General features: G+C 41.9%; 1 protein-coding gene across 1 annotated transcript in view; it reads left to right on the forward strand.

The window, feature by feature from the left end:
- Nucleotides 1-26,649, forward strand: part of grid1b (glutamate receptor, ionotropic, delta 1b) — a 387,649-nt gene that overhangs the window by 351,788 nt on the left and 9,212 nt on the right. The window contains exons 9-14 of the mRNA XM_064924197.1: nucleotides 829-930; nucleotides 1,116-1,313; nucleotides 1,478-1,814; nucleotides 4,237-4,375; nucleotides 23,527-23,722; nucleotides 26,321-26,487. Coding sequence (XP_064780269.1) covers nucleotides 829-930; nucleotides 1,116-1,313; nucleotides 1,478-1,814; nucleotides 4,237-4,375; nucleotides 23,527-23,722; nucleotides 26,321-26,487 — 1,139 coding nt within the window. The remainder of the gene's footprint in view (nucleotides 1-828; nucleotides 931-1,115; nucleotides 1,314-1,477; nucleotides 1,815-4,236; nucleotides 4,376-23,526; nucleotides 23,723-26,320; nucleotides 26,488-26,649) is intronic.

The raw sequence follows: 26,649 nt of genomic DNA on the forward strand, positions 1-26,649 counted from the left end.
TGTAATCCCAGATAAGAGTATCTGGTATCCATGACACACATATAGAGGTGTTCTGTTTAGTTTCAACTGCCAGAACGGCTTGACCAGTGAGCCCAACCCTCCCTGCTTGCATTTAATTTCAGCCAGAGGACTAGTCTATAGGCAATGCAGTCAGAAAACACATTTCATATCAAGTAATCAATGAATCAGCATGCTACGTGAGCAAAGCGGATTTCAGATTTCTCACCAGCATCAAACATGGTTGCATGAGACACACATACACACACACACACACACACACACACACACACACACACACACACACACACACACACACACACACACACACACACACACACACACACACACACACACACACACACACACACACACACACTATACCGTTTGAGGAGATCAAGAGGGAAATATGTTTAATTATTTTTTTTCTTTAGCTTTGAACTATTCCTCTGTGCATTAGCACGGCACTGCCTCAGTCAGCTGTTACCTAGATGACTGTCATGTTCCATTCCATCTATCACCTTCACTAAACATGTAAATGGGTGGAATGAGTGATCTTCAATGCCTTTTTCATGTTCCTAAATGAATTACTCTAGAGTTTAAGAAGCTTTAGGAAGCCTTAAGTATCAGCTTTTCTTTGTTTGGAATATCGAAAGGTGTCTGGTGGAGATTTTGAGGGATCATTCCGTCTGATTGGAAGCCTGAAAGATTGGTCTATTTTTTGCTAAAAACATGGTTAAACTTTTTTTTTTATGAACACATTTATGAAAGTGTCTATTTCTCTCTCTCTCTCTCTCTCTCTCTCTCTCTCTCTCTCTCTCTCTCTTTTAGCTGGCAACATGGGACTCAGTCCATGGTCTAAATGGAAGCCTGAAAGAGAGTCGCATTGAGAACGGCATGCAAGGAGTGACGGTCAAAGTAGTAACACTACTGGTAAGGAACATCCTGTTGACACTGTGAGACTGTGTTACCATCCATGTGCTGTGAATTGGAAATAGTATCCATGTTGTTCAGCTTGAAAACAATGCGTCGAACACGGCTGCTTAAAACATAACCATTGACTGCACCTGAATTCATGTTGCGAGCATTCCTATCTGATGTTGTGTTTGATTTTGTAGGAGGATCCATTTGTCATGGTTGCTGAAAACATCCTTGGTCAGCCTAAGCGGTACAAAGGATTCTCCATCGATGTGCTCGACGCCTTGGCCAAGATCCTGGGCTTCAAGTACGAGATCTACCAGGTGGCGGACAGCAAGTACGGCTCGCAGCTGCCCAACGGCTCCTGGAATGGAATGATCGGCGAGCTCATAAACAAGGTGAGCTTTTCTGTAATACCCGTGAAACCTACCAACCTGCTGTATTACCCCCAAGAAGAGAATGCCATTTGAGACCATTACGGTTTCCACTTGAATTCAGTCCCCGCTCATCCCTAATTGACCAGGGGACGTTAGCTATACTTATTCTCTGTCTGTCTCCACAGAGAGCTGACCTGGCCGTGTCTGCTATTACTATCACTCCGGAGCGGGAAAGCGTGGTGGACTTCAGTAAGCGCTACATGGACTACTCTGTGGGGATCCTGCTGAAGAAACCGGAGGAGAAGATCAACATCTTCTCGCTGTTCGCTCCGTTTGACCTGGCCGTGTGGGGGTGTATCGCTGCAGCCATCCCCGTGGTTGGAGTTCTCATCTTCCTGCTAAGCAGGATGCAGTCACTGAGGACCCAGAATCCTCCAGTGCCACACCAGCAGCCCGCCAACCAAGCGTCCAACTCCCTGCACAGTGCTATCTGGATAGTCTATGGAGCGTTTGTACAGCAAGGTACAGAGGACTCTCCTATATACTCATTTAGATTTTATCTAAAGCAACCCAGGCCATTTTACAGTATGATTCATGATTCATTAAAATATCCGGTGATTATTTACAAACTATTTATGATAAGATGTTGATACTTTCTAATGCTCAGATGAACAGTAAGCCGATTTAGGTAATGAAAGTGATCCTATGCGTTACAATACCATCCATAAAGTTGCATGTGAAGTGGAAAAGGCCACACAGCTGTTTCTGCACCTATGTTGCTGTCTCGTACATGTCTCATGGACACGTGTGCTGTATACAGTCCATATAACATAGTGATTGCATTACAAGCTTGTTAAGCTCACAAGAGCACAGTAAAGGTGCCTTTGAATGAAGAAAAGGATATGTTGGTTGGGATCCAAGACTGGCAAAGGGAAATAAATGAGTGTGTCAGCAAGTCCTGTTGAACCTCAGCTGCATCTATAATTACCTCCTGCCAGAGAGCCTGTTGAACCATTTTAAGCCTAACAGCCAAGGATTAAACATGGGGAGCCTCTGTCCTGTTAGTTCTTTGCAACTGCCCACTATTTCAAGTGGACACTTTTTTATCTGTATGGGAAAACAGTGGTCCGTCATAACACATTTTTCATTGAAAGTTATGGAACCTTTGAAGTGAATCACTCTAATCTGGATAGATTTTCTTAGTACAGAATATTGTCAACCAATTGTGTTATGGGACGGTGAACAGACTTCAGCCCTTCAGTGATCCTTATATAACAATTTCTGTCACAGCATCTTCTATATACATCAGTGGGGGCTGGTGGGAGGGGCTACAGGAGAATGGGCTCATTCTATTATCTGGAAAGTAAGAAATTGAACGGAGTCGAGCATGTGGTTTCCATATGTTTGATGTCTTGATACCGTTCCATTTATTCCATTCAATACATTACAATGAGCCTGTCTTCCAATAACCAGCCTCAACTGAAAATGTGTCCTCCTATAGTTCCTCCCAACAGTCCCCTCTGATATACAGTGTCAGTCACAAGTTTGGACACACCTACTCAGTCAAGGGTTTTTCTTTATTTTGACTATTTTCTACATTGTGTATAATAGTGAAGAAATCAAAACTATGAAATAACACATATGGAAGCATCAACAAGTACATATTATGACAAGAACAGCTCAAATAAGCAAAGTGAAACGACAGTCCATCATTACTTTAAGACATGAAGGTGAGTCAATCTGGAAAATTTCAAGAACTTTGAAAGTTTCTTCAAGTGCAGTCACAAAAAACAAAAAGTGGTATGATGAAACTGGCTCTCATGAGGACCACCACAGTAAAGGAAGACCCAGAATTACCTCTGCTGCAGAGGATATGTTCATTAGAATTACCAGCCTCAGAAATTGCAGCCCAAACTCTGCAAGTAACAGGTACATCTCTATATAAACTGTTCAGACGAGACTGCGTGAATTAGGCCTTCAAGGTCGAATTGCTGCAAAGAAACCACTACTAAAGGACACCAATAATAAGAAGAGACTTGCTTGGGCCAAGAAACACAAGTAATTGACATTAGACCGGTGGAAATCTATCCTTTGGTCTGTTAAGTCCAACTTTTTGGTTCCAACCACCATGTCTTTGTGAGACGCAGAGTATGTGACCGGATGTTCTCTGCATGTGTGGTTCCCACGGTGAAGCATGGAGGAGAAGGTGTGATGATGTGGGGGTGCTTTGCTGGTGACATTGTCAGTTACTTATTTAGAATTATTTAGAATTCAATACACACTTAACCATTATGGCTACCACAGCATTCTGCAGCAATACGCCATCTGGTTTGCGCTTAGTGGGACTATCATTTGTTTTTCAGCAGGACAATGACCCAACACACCTCCAGGCTGTGTAAGGGCTATTTGACCCAGAAGGATATTGATGGAGTGCTGCATCAGATGACCTGGCCTCCACAATCACCCGACCTCAACCCAATTGAGATGGTTTGGGATGAGTTGCACCACAGAGTGATGGAAAAGCAGCCAACAAGTGCTCAGCATATGTGGGAACTCCTTCAAGATGGTTGGAAAGAATTCCAGGTGATGCTGGTTGAGAGAATGCCAAAAGTGTACAAAGCTGTCATCAAGGCAAAATGTGGCTACTTTGAATAATCTAGAATCTAAAATCTAAAATCTATTTAGATTTGTTTAACACTTTTTTGCTTACGACATGATTCCATATGTGTTATTTCATAGTTATGTTGTCTTCACTATTATTTTACAATGTAGAAAATAGTAAAAAATAAAGAAAACCCTTGAATGAGTAGGGGTGTCTAAACGTTTTACTCGTACTGTACATCCACCCACTTCACCAACTACTTGTTAATCCTCAACCCCTTGATAACTGTAGTTGCTTTCTACCCAGCTTGGATAGTGACATGTCCTTTCTCCCCCTCTATAGGAGGGGACAGCGTGGTGAGCTCTGTGGCCCTGAGAATCGTCATGGGCAGCTGGTGGCTCTTCACCCTCATCGTATGTTCCTCCTACACGGCCAACCTGGCAGCCTACCTCACCGTCTCCCGCATGGACACCACCGTACGGTAGGTTGCTCCTGCCCCTCTGACTCTGTTTTATCCTTTCCTGAATAATGGTGTCAAGGTATTGTTAACTCGGGTGAACAAGTCATGAATGACGACCCTTGGCTTACCCCGCTGTTGGACTGTCTAATGATCTGTCATCACAAGGGGAGACCAAGAAAGACCATCCAGAAGTTCACTGTCTTTTATTGTCTGCAGTAGAATATGAATGAGGTGTTCACCACAAGTCTTGTCAGTATGTGGTCTATACAGGGGTCAAGTTTTGTGAGTGGTCAAGGTAGTATGCACTGCAATGTGTAGGCTGCTCAGGGGAGGACGGCTCATAATAATGGCTTTAACGGGGCAAAAGGAATGGCTTCAAACCATGTGTGTACATCAGATGTTCTTGAAGCCTCACAACGGACTGATACACAACTATGGTGATATGTTGAATAATGCAAAAGATCCTCTAAAGTTTTCAATAGATTTATATGAAATATGACATGCAGGATGTACAGGATCAGTATTTTAATGTCACAGCTTGACCATGCAGTACTTTTGCCATTCATCCTATCGGAACATGGGCTCCAGAGCATATTCCACAAATATCCACAGTGTCATCCACAACATTTTAACTGAAAATGAATTGACATGTCTAATGCTTGATTGCAGCGTTCGTATTATCTAATACGGTGTCTTCCTTCTGAAGGTGATATTTCGCTACGCTGGTATGTGCCGACTGTTTGAAATGCCAGACATACATCATGGCATCGTCCAGTAGAATCCATTTTGAATAATCATATGCCTGCAATGCATGCATCCCTACTCACAGACACACACAGACACATGTATATGTACATGGACCTCACACATGGAGGCATGATGTTGGATCTTTAAAGATTACCATCCCCTCTCTGTTGGCCTTCGGATCTGCAAATGTTATCCACCGCTTATCCCGGCACGATGCGTATTTGCTCAGGCGCTGTGGCTTTGACGTCTGATTGTATTTGATTATGCTGATGTTGTGCAAATGGTGTGTTTCAAGGTTGGAGGAGGGAGGGGATTGCAGGAAGGTCATCCAGCCTAATAAGATAGTTAGGTGAGACAACCACATAACGCAGTCGTAGTACGTACCTTTTTCCTCAATAAATAAGTTGTCAGCAAAGTCAGTGCTAGTGGGAAAAGACAAGTGGAAGGTTATTTGTGTGTGTGTGTATGGCGGGGGGGGGGACAATGTGTTTTTTAAGATATTCTTTGAAGGGGTAGGGTTTCAGACGTTTTAAGATGATGGGCAGGGACTCTCCTGTCCTAGCGTCCGGGGGAAGCTCGTTCCACCATTGAGGTGCCAGGACAGAGATGAGATTTGACTGGGCTGAGTGGGAGCTGACCACCCCTAGTGGTGGGATGGCCAAGAGACCAGAGGTGTCAGAAGAGAAGAAGGGAGGAGGGATGGGTTTGAGTGGGCAGGTTGTCGGGTGTCCCACTCGGGTGGTGGTCAGTCAGGCGGCCCAACATTTGGATAAACAGAAACCATGACATGAATTAAGAACAATATATATGTTTTTTTTATAATGTGATGCAGCACATTGACAACTCAAATCGCTTTGGAAAAAATTGCTTTCTTATTAACCTTCTTACATAATGAAAACCTATTGCTGAGATAACAAAATGAGACCTTTACAATCAATATGGTTAAAATAATTGCCACGATCGCTGTCTTGAAAATGATCTGACCAAGGTGCAGCGTGGTGAGCGTACATTTTCTCTTTATTTCTTTAAATGTCGCCAACAAAACAAGAAACGACGACGACGACCGCGAAGCTTACTAGGGCTATACAGGCCACTAACAAAGACAACTACCCACAACTAAGGTGGTAAAACAGGCTGCCTAAGTATGATTCCCAATCAGAGACAACGATAGACAGCTGCCTCTGAATGGGAACCACACTCGGCCAAACACACAGAAATACAAAACATAGAATGCCCACCCCACATCACACCCTGACCTAACCAAATAGAGAAATACAACAGCTCTCTAAGGTCAGGGCGTGACAGTAATAAAATCGTTTCATTGAAACTTAAATGAACAATTCCTAGAAATTAATGTAGGCTGGAAAAATAAATATATTCAGTAGGCTAATAGACCCTACTCAAACTTTTACCAGCTGTACTGATTATAACTTTATATGTCTTTCATAAAGTAAAAAAAATAGCGAAAGCCTACATTAATGTAATAATTATTAACTGATAATTAACAGAATTGTCGTAAAGAAATACCTGCTTGCTCTTTTTGAAGGCTGTGTAGTCTATCCATCTACCGTGTCTTTGTCCTTGTCCACAATGACTCCAAAATCCATACAAACCAGGGATTTCACTCACGCTTGACCTGTATCCACTATTCTGTATTCCCCCATCTTAACATTTCTTTTTATTTCTATGGTTACATTAGCCATTTTTGCGTGAGCTAGGCTAGCCAGGGAAAGTCAACCTGGCAATGTATTCTCACATGGAGGGACAGAACATAAGCTCTGCACATGGACAAATTAAAATGTTTCAGCACCACACAAATGATGTTGACAGTTCCTGCTCCACACTCTCTCCCTGTGTGCGTGGCTGGTAGCCTATATGTCTGCTTCCCTGCTCACATAATGGAATTCACAACACCACAAGCTCCTGGGTTTTGTAAAAATATTGTGTTGATTACAAATGTTTCCGGCCCTCAATATAATTGTTCAAAGAACGTTTTCATTCCACCCGCAAGCTGATTTTTTTGCGGGTCACCCAGGGGGAACTGTTGGTATCAGACCCTATGGAGGACTCTAGCACGCAGTGAGTCACTCAGCCATGGAGCGGGAGGGGAGGGTCAAGCCAGCTGGGAGGAAAGGGGACAGGCTGTGTTGCGAAAAGGAAGGAGAGTAGGGTCGAGGAGGCAGAGTGAGGAGACAGGAGGGAGAAGGATTTAGCAGAAGGGAGAGATGATAGGATAGAAGAGGAGAGAGTAGTGGGAAAGATAGAGAGCGAAGATTGTGATAGCGTATCTGAGTAGTGGCTGAGTGGTTACGTTTGGACGAGAGAGGGAGAGAAAAGCAACAAAGTAGTGATCAGAGACATGAAGGGGGGTTGCAGTGACATTACCAAGCAAACATCCTCTAGTAAAGATGAGATCAAGCACATTGCCTGCCTTGTGAGTGGGAGGGGACTGGGAAAGGGTGAGGTCAAAGAACTGAAATGAAGTCCGGCATCAGGAGGTTGAAGTCGACCAGTACGATGATTGGTGAGCCATCATCAGGAAATTAGTTTATCAAGGTGTCATGCTCAAGCTTTTCATATCATTGCTCCTCCAATTCCCCTGCTTTTTCTCACAGCAGGTTTTTATTATGCTACATGTACCATATAATCTACTAGTATTACATTATTATGTTTGTCACGTCAGCTTGAAAAATATATATACTGAACAAAAAAATAAATGTAACAAGCAACAATAGATTTTTTTTACTGAGTTACAGTTCATATAAGGAAATCAGTCAATTGAAATAAATAAATTAGGCCCTTATCTATGTATTTCACAAGAATGGGAATACAGATATGCATCTATTGGTCCCAGATATCTTTTTTTTAAGTAGGGGTGTGGATCAGAAAAACAGTCCATATCTAGTTTGACCACCATTTGCCTCATGCAGTGCTACACATCTCCTTTGTATAGAGTTGATCAGGCTGTTGATTCCGGTCTTCAGAATGTTGTCCCACACCACTTCAATTGCTGTGCAAAGTTGCTGGATATTGTCTGAAACTGGAACATGCTGTCATACAGTGCATCCTAAACAGCTCAGTGGGTGACATGTCAGGTGAGTATGCAGGCCATGGAAGATCTGGGACATTTTCAGCTTCCAAAAATTGTGTACAGACCCTTGCAATATGGGGCTGTGCATTGTCATGCTGAAACATGAGGTGATGAGGCAAATGAATGGCATGACACAATGGGCCTCAGGATCTTGTCACGGTATCTCTTTGCATTCAAATTGCCATCGATAAAATGCAATTCTGTTTGTTGTCCGTAGCTTATGCCTGAACATACCATAACCCCACCGCCACCATGGGACACTCTGTTTACAACGCTGATATCAGCAAACCGCTCGCCCACACTCCACGATACACGTGGTCTGCGGTTGTGAGGCCGGTTGGACGTACTGCCAAATTCTCCAAAACGATGTATGAGAGGCGGCTTAGTGTAGGGAAATGAACATTCAATTCTCTGGCAAAAGCTTTGGTGGACTTTCCTGCAGTCAGCATGTGTATTGCATGCTCCCTCATAACTTGAGACATCTGTGGCATTGTGTTGTGTGACAACTGCACATTTTAGAGTGGCCTTTTATTGCCCAGCACAAGGTGCACCTGTGTAACAATCATGCTGTTTAATCAGTTTCTTGATTTGCCAAACCTGCCAGGTGAATAGATTGTTTCGGCAAAGGGGATTTCAGCTCATGAAACATGGGACCAACACTTACAAGTTATATTTTTATTCAGTGTATATATTTATATATTCCACCTGAGTACCAATTGTCATAATCAAACATAACTGAAGCAGACCTTCCTGGCAGATTTCTGCCACATTAGGAGTACGGACTGGAGTGTGCTTTTCACTAGTGTGACGCAGTGTCCTTCTTGTTTATATCTGTATTCTCGGTACATTAGGTTATAGAGACAGAGCTCTAGCCATTCTGTTGATTCTGCCACTGCTTGGAGAGGTTCTTTATTTATAGCCATTCTGGATGATTCATCCCACTCCTGTTAGTGGAAACCATGGCTGAATCAGACACTGGGTTCTTTCAAATGTCTCTTTACATTTATGTCATTGGAGCGCATGGGAATGTCTGAAACTTACTCCTCAGAGTTGCATCAGCGAGTAGATAGCTTTTCGCTTGACACCGACTGGTAAGATGCTTCAGGAGGGCGGTCATGTGTGCTAGTGATGCAAAGGTCCTGGGTTTGAGCCACGGTGTGCGCCGAATCAGGAGGACGTGGCACTCGCTAAGCAAGCAGCTTGACATTCTTTACATCAGCATGGTGGTTACGTTAGCTAATGGAAATGGTAGGTAGTGGAAAGTACATTAGACACGTGTTTTCCATCCCATACTCCCCCTGAACCCAGAGGTCACAATGAACCTCTTTCTGAAGGGTCTCCCATCACACCATTTACAGCCAGTGCCAGGTGTTAATGGTGATGTGCATTAGCCAGTGATATCATGAGGAACCCCCACTTATGCTCAAACACACACACAAGTGCACACTCATGCATACCACATGCGATTGCATTGACAGTGTGTGAATTTTGTGACCTACATCATTTGAGAGGGTTTCATTTTACTCCAAACTTTGAGTAATATACCTATCAATTAATTTACATTTTGTTTACCATTTATTGAAATGCTGGAAATATGTGCTTGCAAGTTCTGTGAAATGGGCAGAATATTTTTGAGAAGGTGTCAAGTGGCGGAGGCAAAAGATTAAACGAAAACGTTTTTGACATCCAAAAAACAAAACCTGGCGAGGCCTCAAAGTCATAATTATCTTTTCATCCTGATTTTGTGAAAAAAATTCTCTCTGTTCCCTCTCTATCCTTGATCAGGCGATTATGTAAATCTAACCAACCTTGTTTAAACCTAATTATTGTATTCACAGACTGGGCAGCGCCCAGAAAGACACTCACAATATCCACTGGGTAATTTGTTTGGCAGCCCACAGTGTATTTCTTATTCAGATTTTGAATGCATGTGTTGATAATGTGAAACATGGGGAGAGGGAGAAGAGGGAGGATATTGATTGCTTTTATTTCCTCCATAGGGTGATATTTGGCAAACAACAAATAATTCCTGTATATGTATTAATTTACTATTACTATGACATGTGTTTGGGTTGTTGTTGTTTTGGGGGGGGGGGGTTGACCGGTATTTCTAGCATTATCCACTGGATTTGGTTATGCGTGAGTGTTTGGTGGGGGGACCGCCTAAACCAGGGGAGGCGTAGCATACAAATCTTAATTGCACAAAGCCTATTATTTGGCAAGGAATACAATTTGTAGATCAGTGATTCTACACCTCACTTTACTCAAACTGATCCTCTCCAACAGACTCAATCCCTGATCATCAGAGTTTATAAAAATGGCGCAATTAGGACAGTTAAAGGGGAGAGACTGAATCCAACCAGAAAATATAAAAAATAAAAAATCTGAATATCGTTTGAAAAAGAGTGCTCCAATACCCTGCTTGGACGCTCTTTGCAGACAATATATTCTTCAAAACCTGCAATTTAGCATTTGATTATAAATGGAAAGACAGAATAGACATCCAACTGAAATAACAACAACACATGACGCTATCTCAGCAGAATGCTTCTACAGTACTGAGAAGGTTGTGGAGGATTTCATTAAAAAGTCTCCTTACAAGACAACATCAATCAACCAAAATATTTCACAAAGTATTCATAGCCCGTTCTTAACATATGGGTATGTTAGACATTTGTATCTCAGAAAATATATAGGGGGAAATGTAGACTATTTTCAGAACATAAATGGCTTGCCTAACAACCCAACAACTTCTCCAATTCTGTTAGGACCGCAGTATTTGGAGAGATACGCTTCTCGACCTCCACAAAATGCAAGTAAAAGTGCATGTACTCTGAATGACATTCTGACACTATTGAATAGTTCACTGCCTTTAAATACTGTGTCAGCCAGAACAACTTTAACGTCTTCACCCACCTCTCCTACAAAATATGAAGAACATAATGGTCTTGTGTGTCAGTAGATTCTCCAGTTATTATGGAAATGCTGTCAGTTTTTTTGACTAGACTGTGCCCCAGTGTGTTAACCATTTACTGCGGTGGTCTAAATCAGGGTCACACAGAGTTTTTATTGATTGGCTTAAACAAATCTACTTTGAAATAAATCTACTTTGAAATAAAAGTATAAACCTCAAAAATGGATATGGGCTTAAAAAAAACACCATTACCATGTCAGATATAGAGTTGAAATGTATTCAATCTTGAGTTTGCATCCCAATATTAAACATTATACATCACAGAAGACTGAAATATAAAAAAATGTTTCACATAGAAACACCGGATTGTCAGCAAAAAAAAAGTTAATTATGAAAAAAATACTAATGACATTCGACCCATGATGACACTAGAGGAAGATTTGGTCATTTCACTGGCATTAATGAATGTGCACATTTTGGGATTGCCAACTTTTTCGAGAGGGATTTTGGCACTTGCAAAACCCATATCCTTAGCATTTCTATAGCGGATGAAAATGGCTACTTTGTTGAGAAATAAGCTATATTTTCTTAGACAAAGTGCCTATTACTCCCCATATAATGTTCATAACAGTGAATAAGTTAAACATTTTGTAAGTCGCTCTGGATAAGAGCGTCTGCTAAATGACTTAAATGTAAATGTAAAATTTATGTTGATAATGTCCTTTTGAGGTAAGATTATCAAAATCTGGGAGAAAAAATAAATATATATGTGTTGAGAAAGAGCCTCATCTTGAGTCGCTCATTGGCAATCACACAGAAGTATGACGTCAGTAATGTCCTTAATATGGAATGATTTAATATTACGGCAAGGTTACAGTCTGGAATGTTTTTTATTTCTGAAATCTGAGGTTGGAAGATGGAGGGCCATTTGATTATACATCAAATGTTTTCTTTAGTATCTACTAGTGAATAGAGTATTCATCAAGCGTGTCACATCAGAGATCACTGACTGTTTGAACACTATGGTGACATGCCAATTTCCCTAGCTGCTTCTTTTAACTATATTCCAGAAAATCAAATCCAAGATGACATTTCCATCAGTTCATCTTCAATGCATTCTTGTGCTGCAAAATAAATTACTTTATTTATTCTAGTAAACACATACAGAAGATATCCAAAGTACACTCATGAACAATACTGTATATTCATGAATGTTGGAGGTAGGGTTGCAAAGGGATGGAAACTTACAGGTAAATTTCCAGAATTTTACCCAAAGTTTTCCATGGGAAGTTAAGCCCCAGAAATGTAGGAAATTTATCTTAAATTTATGGGAAAAGTTATCTTATAACAGTGAACCCTTTTTTGTGGGATACACACAAGGCAATTCTAGGTCTTGTGGCCTGTTTTGGTTAAACTATCCCCAATTCAATGGAATTGCAACCCTCTGCATGCACAGTGTGCTCTTCCATCACATGTGCAGTGCACTCTTCCATCACATGTACAGCTGATTGTCAAGATCTTACACACTAATGAGATGATATTGATCCCACACTACTACACTGTCTGAGTCAAGGACTACATGCTTTCTGGTAAGTTTTGATTACAATACTGAATATATTTTATATGGCATACATTATTGTTTTGTTAACTAGTAAATGTTCAAACCCTACGGCAAAGTGTGTTTAAATCATTTCTAACTTGTTAACATGTTCTGCTAGTTAGTTTTTGACACCATGTGGGTTTTAGCTTGCTTGAGCCTGGGTGGGGGTGTCAGCAGTGAAAATCGGTGATGTTGTCTTTAGCAGGGACCCAGCACCTCTCCGGGCATAACCCTTTCAGTCAACCAGGTACTGTAAATTCCTGCCCCATGGTCGAACCCTCAGGAGACGTCTCACCTTTAACGCTGTCGGGCCATCGATGACCCGGGGGGCAGGGATGGGCCTGGAAACAGAAGACAAAAGACTGTGAGACACGGGCTTAATCCTAGACACATGGAAGGAAGGGTGAATACGGAGGGTACGGGGTAGCACAAGACGGACAGCAGTGAAACTCAGGACTCTGGAGATGGGAAAAGGACCAATGAAACGGGGAGACAGCTTGCGGGACTACATCCGAAGGGGCAGATGCCGAGTGAAAAGCCATACCCTCTGCTTCAATGTGGAGGTGAGGTCTGGCAACGGTCCGCTTGTCGACGATACCTGGAGTTGGTTTTGAGAATAGCCACCCTGGTACGTTGTAGGTGGAGGACAAACATCTGGGCCGAGGGTACGCTGACGTCCTGCTCTTGTTCTGGGAAGAGTGGAGGCTGATACCCCATGGAGCACTCGAAAGGGGAGAGGCCCGTGGCAGAATAGGGAAGGGTGTTCCAGGCATACTCCACCCAGACCAGATGACGGCTCCAGGTAGTGGCATCTTAAGGTGGTCTCCAGGTCCTGATTAGCTCGCTCCGACTGGACATTCGATTGGGGATGGAATCCAGAGGATAGACTGGCCGATGCCCCAACATTGGTGCAGAACACCTTCCAAAACTGAGATGAGAATTGAGGACCCCTGTCAGAAACCATATCCACCAGGAGACCATGGATCCGGAGGACGTGCTGCACTATGAGCTGGGCCATTTCCTTAGCAGAGGGTAGTTTAGGGAGAGGGATAAAATGAGCTGCCTTAGAAAACTGATCCACCACTGTCTGAATGATGGTGTTGCCATCAGAAGGGGGAGGCCCAGTGACAAAGTCCAGAGAGATATGGGACCATGGACGATGAGGGACCGGTAGTGGCTGAAGAAGGCCAGAAGGAGCTTGACGTGGAGTCTTGTTCTGGGCTCACACCTTGCATGTGGCGACGAAGACAGAGACGTCAGGAACCATCGTGGGCCACCAGAAACATTGTCGAAGGAAAGCTAGGGTATGACGGGAACCAGGATGACAGGTTAGCCTGGAGGAATGAGCCCATTCCAAGACCCGGCCCCCCTTCAGGTCCAGGCTGGGAGCATTGTTCCTTGTGAACCAGGGTCTCAATACCCCAATCCATTGTGGCTGCTAGGCATGAGGTAGGGAGAATGGTTTCGGTGACCAAGGGTGTGGCAGAAGAACTGTATAGGTGAGTGAGAGCGTCAGGCTTCACATTTTTGGACACTGGGTGGTAGGAAATGGTGAAGTTGAATCTTGTAAACAACAAAGCCCACCAGGCCTGCCTGGAGTTTAGGCGCTTGGCTGAATGGAGATTTTCCAGATTTTTATGGTTGGTCCAGACCAAGAATGGCTGTTCTGCTCCTTTCAGAAAGTGCTTCCACTCTTCCAATGCTATCTTGACCGTCAGGAGTTCTCGACTGCTTACATCATAGTTCCTCTCTGCAGAATTGAGATGATGGGACAGGAAGACACAGGGATGAAGCTTTTGTACCTGGGCAGATCGCTGGGACAGGATGGTCCCCACTACAACATCAGATGCATCCACCTCAACCACAAATTGACTCGACGGGTCCGGATGGATGAGGATGGGTGCTGTTATGAACCGATGCTTTGTTGACAGCAGGAGACCATTTGAACGGTACTTTGGGAGAAGTGAGTGCCGAGAGTGGGGCCACCATTGTGCTGTAACCACGAAAGAAATGGCGGTAGAAGTTTGCAAATCCTAGAAAACGTTGTAACTGCACCCTGGACGTAGGTTGAGGCCAATCCACCACTGCTTTCACCTTTCCAGAATCCATCTGGACATTACCCTCAGCAATGACATATCCCAGAAAAGCGATTGTAGAGCAGGGGAACTCACACTTCTCAGCTTTCATGAACAGTTGGTTCTCCAGGAGGCGCTGAAGGACCTGCCTGACGTGAAGAACATGTTCTTGGGCAGACCGGGAAAAAAACAGGATGTCGTCAAGGTAGACGAACACAAAACAGTTGAGCATGACCCAGAGAAAATCGTTTACCAAAGCCTGAAAGACAGCGGGGACATTGGTGACTCCAAAACGGCATGACCTGATACTCATAATGTCCGCTGGCTGTGTTGAAAGCTGTCTTCCACTCATCCCCTTCGAGTATCCGAACCAGGTGGTAGACATTCCGATGGTCCAACTTGGAAAAAAATGGTGGCCCTCTGGAGAGGTTCAGGAGGAACTGTATGGTCTTACTGTGGTTCCCGGAAATCCGTATTTGAATGGGCACAGTACAATGGGTGACTCCACCTAATGAGCGGCCATCCAGTGCCCTAGCATCCATGGGAACCGAGAGAGGTTGAATGGGAATACTTTGGTAAACGGTTTATGTGTATGTCTCCATATAATATGGTAAATATATCCAATGTAAAAACATTTAAATGGAATTAATATTAATTTGCCTATATTTCTGTTAATTCCCATTTATTCCCGTTAATTCCCATATATTCCCGTTAATTCCCACGGAATGTTTCCATCTCTGAATATTCCCCAAAATGGGAAACCCTAGTTGAAGGCCTCTTCAAAAAGCCCTGAGAAATATACAGTCCCTTCAGAAAGTATTCAGACCCCTTGACTTTTTCCACATTTTGTTGTGTTGCAGCCTGAATTTAACATTGATTAAATTAAGATTTGTTTTTGTCACTGGCCTACACACAATACTCTAAAATGTCAAAGTGGAATAATTTTTGCAAATTAATAAATAATATCGCCCTTCCGTATCTGCTGTGAAAGGTGTCAGAGTTAGAGCAGTGTTTGTCAGGCCATGAGAAATCCTGAAAATCGGTCTTCTCATGACGAAAACATCTGTAGAGTCCGAACAGTTTGAAAGCGGAGACTCCCACGAACAGGATGGTGTTCTCTGTTTTGCTCTAGGACGCCCACAAGCCTCACAAGACTCGTCTGAATTTCCCTGAAGTTCCCAGTTTTAGAAAATTATGGAAGTATATATGGAGATAGTTTAGTGCCTAAGATAAGGGGATAAATACATGTAAAAACAATTTTAAACAGCTTCCTGATCTTTCTTATATCGCTCAGATATAGGACAAACACTTCAGATCAAACGTCCTTATAATTTTGTTGTTTCTTGTAGTGAATATGTTATTCAATGTGTTTCTTTTGGCTAATAGCATTAATGCCAAATTCAATGTTGCATCAAATACTTTTAAAATATATTTTTGAGATATGTTAAGGGGTCTTAAAATTCAAAATCAAATAGCTAAATTATCCTTGGTATGGTCATCTTAAAACAATTTCATATGTTAGCTTAGAACCCCCCTCCCCCGGCTTAGACAGGGCTTCGACTCTAGAGGGTTAAATTAGTTCAGGAATAAGAATGTGCTTATGTCACATAATAAGTTGCATGGACTAACTGTGTTCAATAATTGTGTCGAACATGATTTTTAAAATCACTACAGTACCTAATCTCCGTGCCCCACACATGTAAGGTCCCTCAGTCGAGCAGTGAAATTCAAACACAGATTCAACCACAAGGACCTGGGAGGTTTTCCAGTGCCTCGCAAATAATTGGTAGATGGGTAAAAAGAAGAAGCTGACATTAAATGTACACCAACTCACTATAAAGATACAGGCGTCCTTCCTAACTCAGTTGCCGGAGAGGAAGAACACCGCTCAGGGTTTTCACCATGAGGCCAATCGTGACTTTAAAACAGATGCAGAGTTTAATGGCTGTGATAGGAGAAAACTGAAGATCTAATTGACAAAATGAAAAGAAGAAAGCCTGTACAAAAACAAATATTCCAAAATATGCATCCTGTTTGCAACAAGGCACTAAAGTAATACTGCAAAAAATGTGGAATATAAAGTGTTGTTTGTGCAAATCCGTTACAACAAAAGAAGACAGTGAATTCTGAGTGGCAAAGTTACTGAGTGGCAGAGTTACAGTTTTGACTTAAATATACGTGAAAATCTATGGCAAGACCTATGGCAAGACCTGAAAATTATTGTCTCGCAATGATCAACAACCAATTTAACAGAGCTTGAAGAATTTAGAAAATAATAATGGGCAAATGTTGCACAATCCAGGTGTGGAAAGCTTTGACAGACTTACCCAGAAAGACTCTTGCTGCCGAAGGTGTTTCTTCAAAGTACTAACTCAGAGGTGTGAATAGTAATATAAATGAGATATTTCTGTATTTCATTTTCAATCAACTTCTATACATTTATAAAAACATGTTTTCACTTTGTCATTATGGGGTATTGTGTGTAGATGGGTCAGAGCAAAAAATATATTTAATCAATTTCAGGCTGTAACACAAGAAAATGTGGAAAAAATCAAGGCCTATGAATACTTTCTGAAGGAACTGTACATGTCTCTGTATTCTACACTGACAAAACCTGGGTGCTATTGCCTTCCTCTAAGCAGTCATCATGCTGCTATTATTCTCTACCACCAATTCTATGAAAAAGCACACATATTGACCATAGCATAAAAGGATGTATTGATTTGGCCAAATGAGAGCAATCAGTGATAGTGATTGGAATTGATCTCTGATCCACAGGGTTATTATGCTTTTATAACACTATCCCATATTCACAAATAACAGTACAGCTACTATCACACTGCTTTATTGAGCGATTATCTTTTTTATTTTCACTGAGCTTCAAATGATCCAGACATGAACACTGGAATAAACCAAGCAAAGTACACGATTCTGGATAACAGAGTAAAATCAGGAGGTGACCTTTAGCTTACAGTTTTTGTTACTTACTTCTTGAAGGTGCGTTATGGGGTGTGTGTTTCTGTCATCTGCTATTGGGCAAGGGCATTAAAGTAACTTTGCCCTATCCTTCACATTGTCCCTCAATTGAGTTGGTGAAAATTAAACTGTTCTTACTGTCCTATTGAGTCCAGGGCAGTGTGGGTAATAGATACAGCATTTCAAGTTTCCATTGAGGTAATCTTAAATAATTTAATGTTTGACCTAATGTTCTGTCCATATAATGCATACCCATTTAAATACTTTACAGTCATTCATTATGTGAGACTTCAATATTTATAGTTCTGGAATACCGTAACACACATAACAGGGTTTATGATTTAGGAAGATTCAGATTTTCAAGTAAATATCTACTCATATACAGTATACTAGCCAATAGAGACTGACAGGAAAGGTCAAAGAGCATATTTCAATAGACAACCTGACATGTGCTATTAGCTTTAATTCGCTTGAATGAAGATTTAAATTAAACACTTCTATTTGACTATCGTGTATCCACTGACCACAAATGCTCTATTTAACACATCTAATGGTTGCCACTGAATCCCTTGAAGCGTCTGTCAGCTATGATCTACCTCAATTAAAGCTGACCAAAATGGAAACCAAGCATGTGGCTTTAATAATCTGTTTGGGATAGGTGGCAGTATTTTCACGTCCGGATGAAAAGCGTGCACAAAGTAAACTGCCTGCTATTCAGGCCCAGAAGCTAGGATATGCATATAATTGTTAGATTTGGATAGAAAACACTCTAAAGTTTCTAAAACTGTTAAAATAGCTTGCTCCACGTTGATTTTATCCGCTATTGAACACAGTATTTTCCGTCTTAAATTTGATCGATTATTTACGTTTTAGGATACCTAAAGTTGGATTAGGAAAGTTGCTTGAAATGTTTGGACCAAGTTTACAGGTAACTTATTAGATAATTTGTAGTCATGTTGGGCAAGTTGGAACCGGTGTATTTCTGAATCAAATGTGCCAAATGAATTGACATTTTGGGGATATAAAGAAGGAATTTATCAAACAAAATGACCATTTGTGATGTTTCTGGGACATATTGGAATGCCAACAGAACATGATTTTCAAAGGTAAGGCATGAATTATATCGTTATTTCTGACTTTCGTGTCGCACCTGCTTGGTTGAAATATGATTTTCATGTGTTTGTATGATGGGGCGCTGTCCTCAGATAATCGCATGGTTTGCTTTCGCCGTAAAGTGTTTTGGAAATCTGACAAGGTGGCTGGATTAACAAGAAGTTACACTTTATTTTGGTGTATTGCACTCTTTGAAAGTTAATAATTTAATTTGAATTTTGCACTCTGCAATTTCACCGGATGTTGTCAAAACGTTCCAATAGCGCAACGTCTAGCCATAACAGGATTTAATCAGGTATGATATAGCAGCTATCAATCAAATCCAATCAAGCTTTATTTATAGAGCACATTTCAGAAATGCAATGTTCTTTACAGGAATAATAATAATAAAAACAATGAAATAAAAGCTGAAATATTTACTACACAGCAAACATAAGATAAAAAACAAACTGAACAACTGAAAAGCACCCTAAGGAAAAGTAAAGCTAAAAAATGTGTTTTAAGTTATCTTTTAAATATGTCCACGGGTTTGGCCCCCCTCAGGTTCTCTGGCAGGCTGTTCCTGAGGCTGGGGGCATAATAACTAATGGATGCCTCTCCGTGCATCTTGGTCCTAGGCTTTAGGATAATTAAAAGGCCAGTGCCAGAGGACCTGAGGAACCTACTGGGTACATAACTTAAAAACATCTGACGTGTATTGGGGTGCACAATCATGGATTGATTAACAAAACAAAAAAAAACAATTCATTCTAAAACTCACAGGCAGCCAGTGCAGACACCTTATTAAAACCGGTGTAGTGTGTGAAATACATAACTGTTTTATTACAAATTGGCGATAATATTTTTTTTAAACCAGGGTATTGTAAGCAACAGGTGAAGGTTGCGGCAGAGATGCACTCTAAAACCATTTCACTTTGAGCATTTTTCAGACATACAGTACAGGCAGTTTGCTAAACTGTGATTGTATGCACTGCTCACTGGGAACTTGTCATTACATAGATAGACTGCTGAGTGCTGTGGTGGCTGTCCCAGAGATAGTCATGCGTCATTGCTGACATATCCTTGAACCGAAGTACAATTTATCCGCCATGCCACCAGCTTTTCATTACTCTAGAACGTTTTAGGAAACGATGTAACAAAGAACATGATCTAAACAGTTGCCGGCAATGAATAGCTTAATTACAGTGCCTTCGGAAAGTATTCAGACCCCTTGACCTTTTCCACATGTTGCAGCCTTGTTTTTTTTTCTCATCAATCTACACACAATCTACAGACATTTTTTTCTAATTTATATAAACTTATATAAACTCCACCCCCCCAGACATATTACATTTACATTCAGCATCGAGTATTCTTGAGTATGTCGCTACAAGCTTGGCAAACCAGTATTTGGGGAGTTTCTCCCATTCTTCTCTGCAGATCCTCTCCAGCTCTGTCAGGTTGGATGAGGAGTGTTGCTGCACAGGTATATTCAGGTCTCGCTAGAGATGTTCGATCGGGTTCAAGTCTGGGCTCTGGCTAGTCCACTCAAGGACATTCAGAGACTTGTCCCGAAGCCACCCCCACATTGTCTTGACTGTGTGCTTAGGGTCATGTTGGAAGGTGAACCTTTTCCCCAGTCTGAGATCCTGAGTGCGCTGGAGCAGGTTTTCATCAAGGATCACTCAATAATTTGCTCCGTTCATCTTTGCCTTGATCATGACTAGTGTCTCAGTCCCTAACTTTGAAAAACATCCCCACAACATGATGCTGCCACAACCATAATTCACAGTAGGGTTGGTGCCAGGTTTTCTCCAGACGTGACGCTTGACATTCAGGCCACAGAGTTCAATCTTGGTTTCATCAAACCAGAAAATCGTGTTGCTCATGGTCTGAGAGACTTCAGGTGCCTTTTGGCAAATCCCGAGTGGGTTGTCATGTGCCTTTAACTGAGGAGTGGCTTCCGTCTGGCCACTCTACCATAAAGGCTTGATTGGTGGAGTGCTGCAGAGATGGTTGTCCTTCTGAAAGGTTCTCCCATCTCCACAGAGGAACTCTAGAGCTCTGTCAGAGTGACCATCGGGTTCTTGCTAACCTCCCTGACCAAGGCCCTTCTACCCTGATTGCTCAGTTTGGCTGGGCGGCCAGCTCTAGGAAGAGTCTTGGTGGTTCCAAACGTCATCCATTTAAGAATGATGGAGGCCACTGTGTTCTTGGGGAACTTCAATGCTGCAGAAATATTTTGGTAGCCTTCTCCAGAGCCGTGCCTTCAATTCCTTCAACCTCATTGCTTGGTTTTTGCTCTGACATACACTGTCAACTGTGGGACCTTATATAGACAGTTGTGTGCCTTTCCAAATCATGTCCAATCAATTGAAATTAACACAGGTGAATGCAAATCAAGTTGTTGAAATACCACAAGGATGGTAACTAAGGTATTTCTGTTTTTTATTTGTAATTTGTAATTTGCAGAGTGGTCAGGCAGGCAGGAGGGTTAAGGGTCAGGACAAGCAAGGGTCAAAAACCAGGAGGGTGAGAAAAAGAGAGGCTTGGAAAAGACCATCAGAAAACACAGGTATTTAATTGATCCGTTATTTTACCGGATAAGTTGACTGAGAACACGTTCTCATTTACATCAACAACCTGGGGAATAGTTACAGGGGAGAGGAATGAGCCAAATGTAAACTGGGGATTATTAGGTGACTGTGATGGTTTGAGGGACAGATTAGGAATTTAGCCAGGACACCAGGGTTAACAACCCTATGACAAGTGCCATGGGATCTTTAATGACCTCAGAGAGCCAGGACACCCGTTTAACATCCTATCCAAAAGACAGCACCGTCCCCAATCACTGCCCTGGGGAATTGGGATATTTTCTTAGACCAGAAGAAAGAGTGCCTCCTACTGGCCTTCCAACACAACCTTTTCTCCCATCCAGGGACTGACCAGGACTAAACCTGCTTAGCTTCAGAAGCAAGCCAGCAGTGGTATGCAGGGTGGTGTTCTGGTGAATATGTACACTGGGGATAATGGGGAAAATGGGTGACAACTGGAGGGGGGTGGAGACAAGCAGAAAGACATGTGAAACAGATTAGGGCGTGACAGTAAGATAATTCAAGTTCTAGACACTCCTTGGTTGTTCTGTAAGTTTAGTGTTGCTAATTTCTTCATTACATGAAGCTGTTTTTCTCACTCGTTTTCAGAACTGAGCTGTGTGTAAATTGTTTGTTGCTTTTTTCTGGTGCACTGATCTGATCCAGCACAAAAGTGATTAATTTCTTTAAGAGTAGGTTTTGATTAAAAGTCAGACTTCCCCACCTTTAATGTTAATGTTAAAACAATGTCCCTTTACTTCTCCTCTTCAATTAATTCCTGTGCTTCCTCTGGTGTTATCTAACTAACAAGCAAACAACTTATCAGCTTCATTATTTCCTATCTAGAGATGTACTTAAAAAACGGTGGCCTTTTTTCCCCCCTGGACTGTTTATACGTTATGACACTGCGAGTTTCTAAACAGAGCACTGCTATGTAACAGCTGGCCCACCTGCCAGTTTGGAGCTGTCTCACTGTGAGCATACATCTGACATCCATATAAGCCTATCCTCAATTTACACTGTTACAAAATAGATTTGTTGTCCCCCATGATAAAATCGGGGAGAGACTGTGGATCGGTCTCCATCTGTCTGTTTGTTTGTATTATAGTCATATGCGATATCTCAGACAGCACTGGCCCAATTTGGATGAAACTTGGGTGAATGATGTGTCTTGCCATACAGATCCAGCATTTACAAAATTACACTGATTGGCCCGCTCACCGAGCAAGGAGTTTTTGTATGAAGGTCAATGAGAAAGTATAACATTTGGATGAAGGAAATGTTCAAAAATGTTCTACTTCATAGTCATCATTTCCAGGACCACTCCAACATCAGATCTAATATATGTTTCAGAATGATTAGGTTGTTACAAGTGTACTGACATAAGTAGGACACGTGACATCCCGGCAACTTTCAGAAAAAACACTTTATATCTGAGTTGTGCCTGTTGTTCACAAGCGTAATGGAAACACTCATTTATCTTGCCTCCTCCGACTGCCTTGCAGTCTGAGTACCATTATCTTTACCTAACATTCCACTCTTTGCTACTCTTTGTCATTGCCAAAGAGTCTTTGGCAAGTGATATGGAGTCCAGGGAGTGGATTAGCTAAGAGACTGGTACCCAGGCTAACTGTCTTCCATTTTTTTAAGACATTTATTTTCATTGTTAGAGCGGCCACTTGAAGATCTGGTCAATATAATGCATAATCTGTGGTCACGCGATAACAGAAATTTGTAAAATACATATCTCAATAGCCCAATGGGGGGCGCTCCATCATTCGTGAGGTATGCCATGTTTGCTATTGCCTTAAGTTAAGTTAACTCGTTTCTTTGAAATATGTCAATTCAGAAAATCAAGTTAAGTTGACAAAATCTACTATTACATTGGTAACATTTTGAGTAGAGTAACTCATCTTTCTAAATTGAACACCCATGTACAAATTACACGCATGTACAAATTACACCCATGTAAAAAGTACCCAAAGTACACTTAACAGTGTACTTTACTGTACACACAATATCTGTCTTGTTATACATTTGACTTGATGTATTTCTCTGTGTTCTTCCCTCTATGTCTCTACAGGACATTCCAGGACCTGTCCAGGCAGATGGACGTGTCCTACGGCACCGTGAGAGACTCAGCCGTCTACGACTACTTCAAGAACAAGGGCACCAACCCTCTGGAGCAGGACAGCACATTCGCAGAGCTGTGGAGGACCATCAGTAAGAACAACGGCCATGATTACTCTGTGTCCAGTCCCTCAGAGGGCATCCGCAAGGTAGGTTGACAAAGACAAGGCAGGTATATGCCAATACAGAGAGGATTCCTGAGTACAGACTGGCAATCACTTTAGGTTGTTTTGCTTAGCTACTGTGGATTTCCACAAAAAGAGAAAACAGTATAATATTGTCGTTTCATAGTATGGAGTCACACTGTTCTCGCTCAATACTGCGCTTGTAGTTCCACAATATTTAAAACCAATTAGATAGGCAAATTCAACATTGTCTTTGACGATCTGTCAGTCTGGAATAACTGCAAGTGCTGTTTTGTGACATTTGTACCAATTACACTGGTTAATCTCATAAACTGCCTGTAATAAATAGCTAAGGAAGAACAGCACGAGCACTTTGCCTACCCATATGCTGGGAAGTACCATGACATATGTCTTCGAATTTGGTCTGTGTTCACATTTGAATTAGCATTCTTGCATTGTCTTTTCTTTTCTCCAATGCAAGTCAATTTCAATTAGCTACCAGCAGCTATTCTGACAATGTAGAGGAGGGAAACAGAGGTGCTGTATAAAGACATTTAGTCTTTATACTGCAGAACAAAGGCTTTTTTTTCTCAAACTCAGCCAACTGAGCCTTTTAGCAGCACGGCAGATGTATTTGTGTTTGTCAACAGACAATGTCTGCCTTTGTAGCAGTATGTTTCTGGGTCAGTCCATTGAGGACTCACAAAAGGAGAGAGTGCTGTAAGAGGTAGCAATTATGTGGAGACAACATCAAAACACACATCACCTTCTGTTTCTGAGTTAAAAGGTTTTTGTATCAAAAGCGCAAGTTAACAAATAGCCCAGTCGACAACGGGAATCAACCTAGAAAAGAAACCTATACAGTAAATGGATTGAAGTGTGTCTGTTCTACCAAGGTACTGCATATTCATTAGAGTCCTACACCTTCATGGAATTGGGATACGATGTTCACAGTCGTTCCCACATAAAACGCATTCGGAAAGTGTTAAGACCCCTTACCTTTTCCCAAATTGTTTTACATTACAGGCTTAGTCTAAAAATGTATTAAATAACGTTTTTTCCTCATCAATCTACACACAATAGCCCAAAATGACAAAGTGAAAACAGGTTTTTAGATTTTTGTTGCATATGTATTAAAGCAGAAATAATTCGTTTACATAAGGTTTCAGACCTTTTGCCATGAGACTCTAAATAAAACTCCTGTTTTATTTTGGATGATCCTGTTTCCATTGATCATCCGTGAGATGTTTCTACAACTTCATTGGAGTCCACCTGTGTTAAATTCAATTGACTGGACATGATTTGGAAAGGCAAACACCTGTCTATATAATGTCCCACAGTTGACAGTGCATGTCAGAGCAAAAACCAAGCCATGAGGGCAAAGGAATTGTCCGTTGAGCTCTGATACAGGATTGTGTTGAGGCACAAATCTGGGGAAGGGTACCAAAACATTTCTACAGCATTGAAGGTTCCCAAGAACACAGTGGCCTCCATCATTCTTAAAAGAAGGAGTTTGGAAACACCAAGACTCTTCCTAGAGCTGGTCGACTGATCAAACTGTTCAATCAGGGGTGAAGGGCCTTGGTCAGGGAGGTGACCAAGAACCTGATGGTCACTCTGACAAAACTTCAGTTCCTCTGTGGAGATGGGAGAACCTTCCAGAAGGACACCCATCTCTATAGCACTCCAACAATAAGGCCTTTATGGTAGAATTAAGCCACTCCTCTGTAAAAGGCACATGACAGCCCGTTTGGAGTTTTCCAAAAGGCACCTGAAGACTCTCAAACCATAAGAAACAAGATGCTCTGGTCTGAAGAAATCAAGATTGAACTATTTGGCCTGAATGCCAAGAGTCAAGTCTGAAAGAAACCTGGGACCATCCCTATGGTTAAGCCTGGTGGTGGCAGAATCATGTTGTGGGGATGTTTTTCAGTGGCAGGGACTGGGAGACTAGTCAGGATCAAGGAAAGATGAAGTACAGAGAGATACTTGATGAAAACCTGCTCCAGAGCGCTCAGGACCTCAGACTGGGGTGAAGGTTCACCTTCCATCAGGACAACGACCCTAAGCACACAGCCAAGACAATGCAGGAGTGGCAGGTTCTCTGAATGTCCTTGAGTGGCCCAGCCAGAGCCAAGACTTGAACCCGATCGAACCCGGGCGAAGTTCCCCATCCAATGGGAGAAACTCCCCAAATACAGGTGTGTCAAGCCTGTAGCATCATACCCAAGAAGACTCATGGCTGGAATCGCTGCCAAAAGTGCTTCAACAAAGTATTGAGTAAAGGGTCTGAATCAAATTTTTCTGAGTTTTATATTTAATACATTTGCAAACAATTCTAAATACCTGTTTTTTCTTTGTCATTATGGGGTATTGTGTGTAGATGGATGAGGGGGAAAAAACTATTTAATTCATTTTAGAATAAAGCTGTAACATAACAAAATGTGGAAAAAAGTCAAGGGATCTGATTACCTTTCCGAAGGCACTGCATCGGCCTTCTCCAGACTTCACATTGACATTTATCATCCTTTAGGTTCTATCATGGAAAACAATGTTATTGTATAGGCAGCATGTATAGCATCTGGATCATTAGCAGGGTCATTGATTGTCAATCCTCTTCAGGCGAAGAAGGGCCCGTATGCCTTCCTGTGGGACATGGCTGTGGTGGAGTATGCCGCACTGACGGACGATGACTGCACCATCACCGTCACAGGAAACAGCATGAGCAGCAAAGGCTACGGCATCGCCATGCAGCATGGGAGTCCCTACAGAGACCTCTTCTCCCAGAAGTGAGCAACGCCACCAACCTCATTATACACCCTCTATATTGTAACGACGCTGGCGTTGATAAGCATTATTATTGCTCCCCCAAAGGGAACTAGCTTTCTTAGAGCAGAGGTAACATGTCCGGTTTTGGAAAATCGATTCTGGCCTCGAAACCTCGTGCTACT

This window comes from Oncorhynchus masou, chromosome 18 (assembly GCF_036934945.1).
Source record: "Oncorhynchus masou masou isolate Uvic2021 chromosome 18, UVic_Omas_1.1, whole genome shotgun sequence".
Taxonomy (NCBI): Eukaryota; Metazoa; Chordata; class Actinopteri; order Salmoniformes; family Salmonidae; genus Oncorhynchus; species Oncorhynchus masou.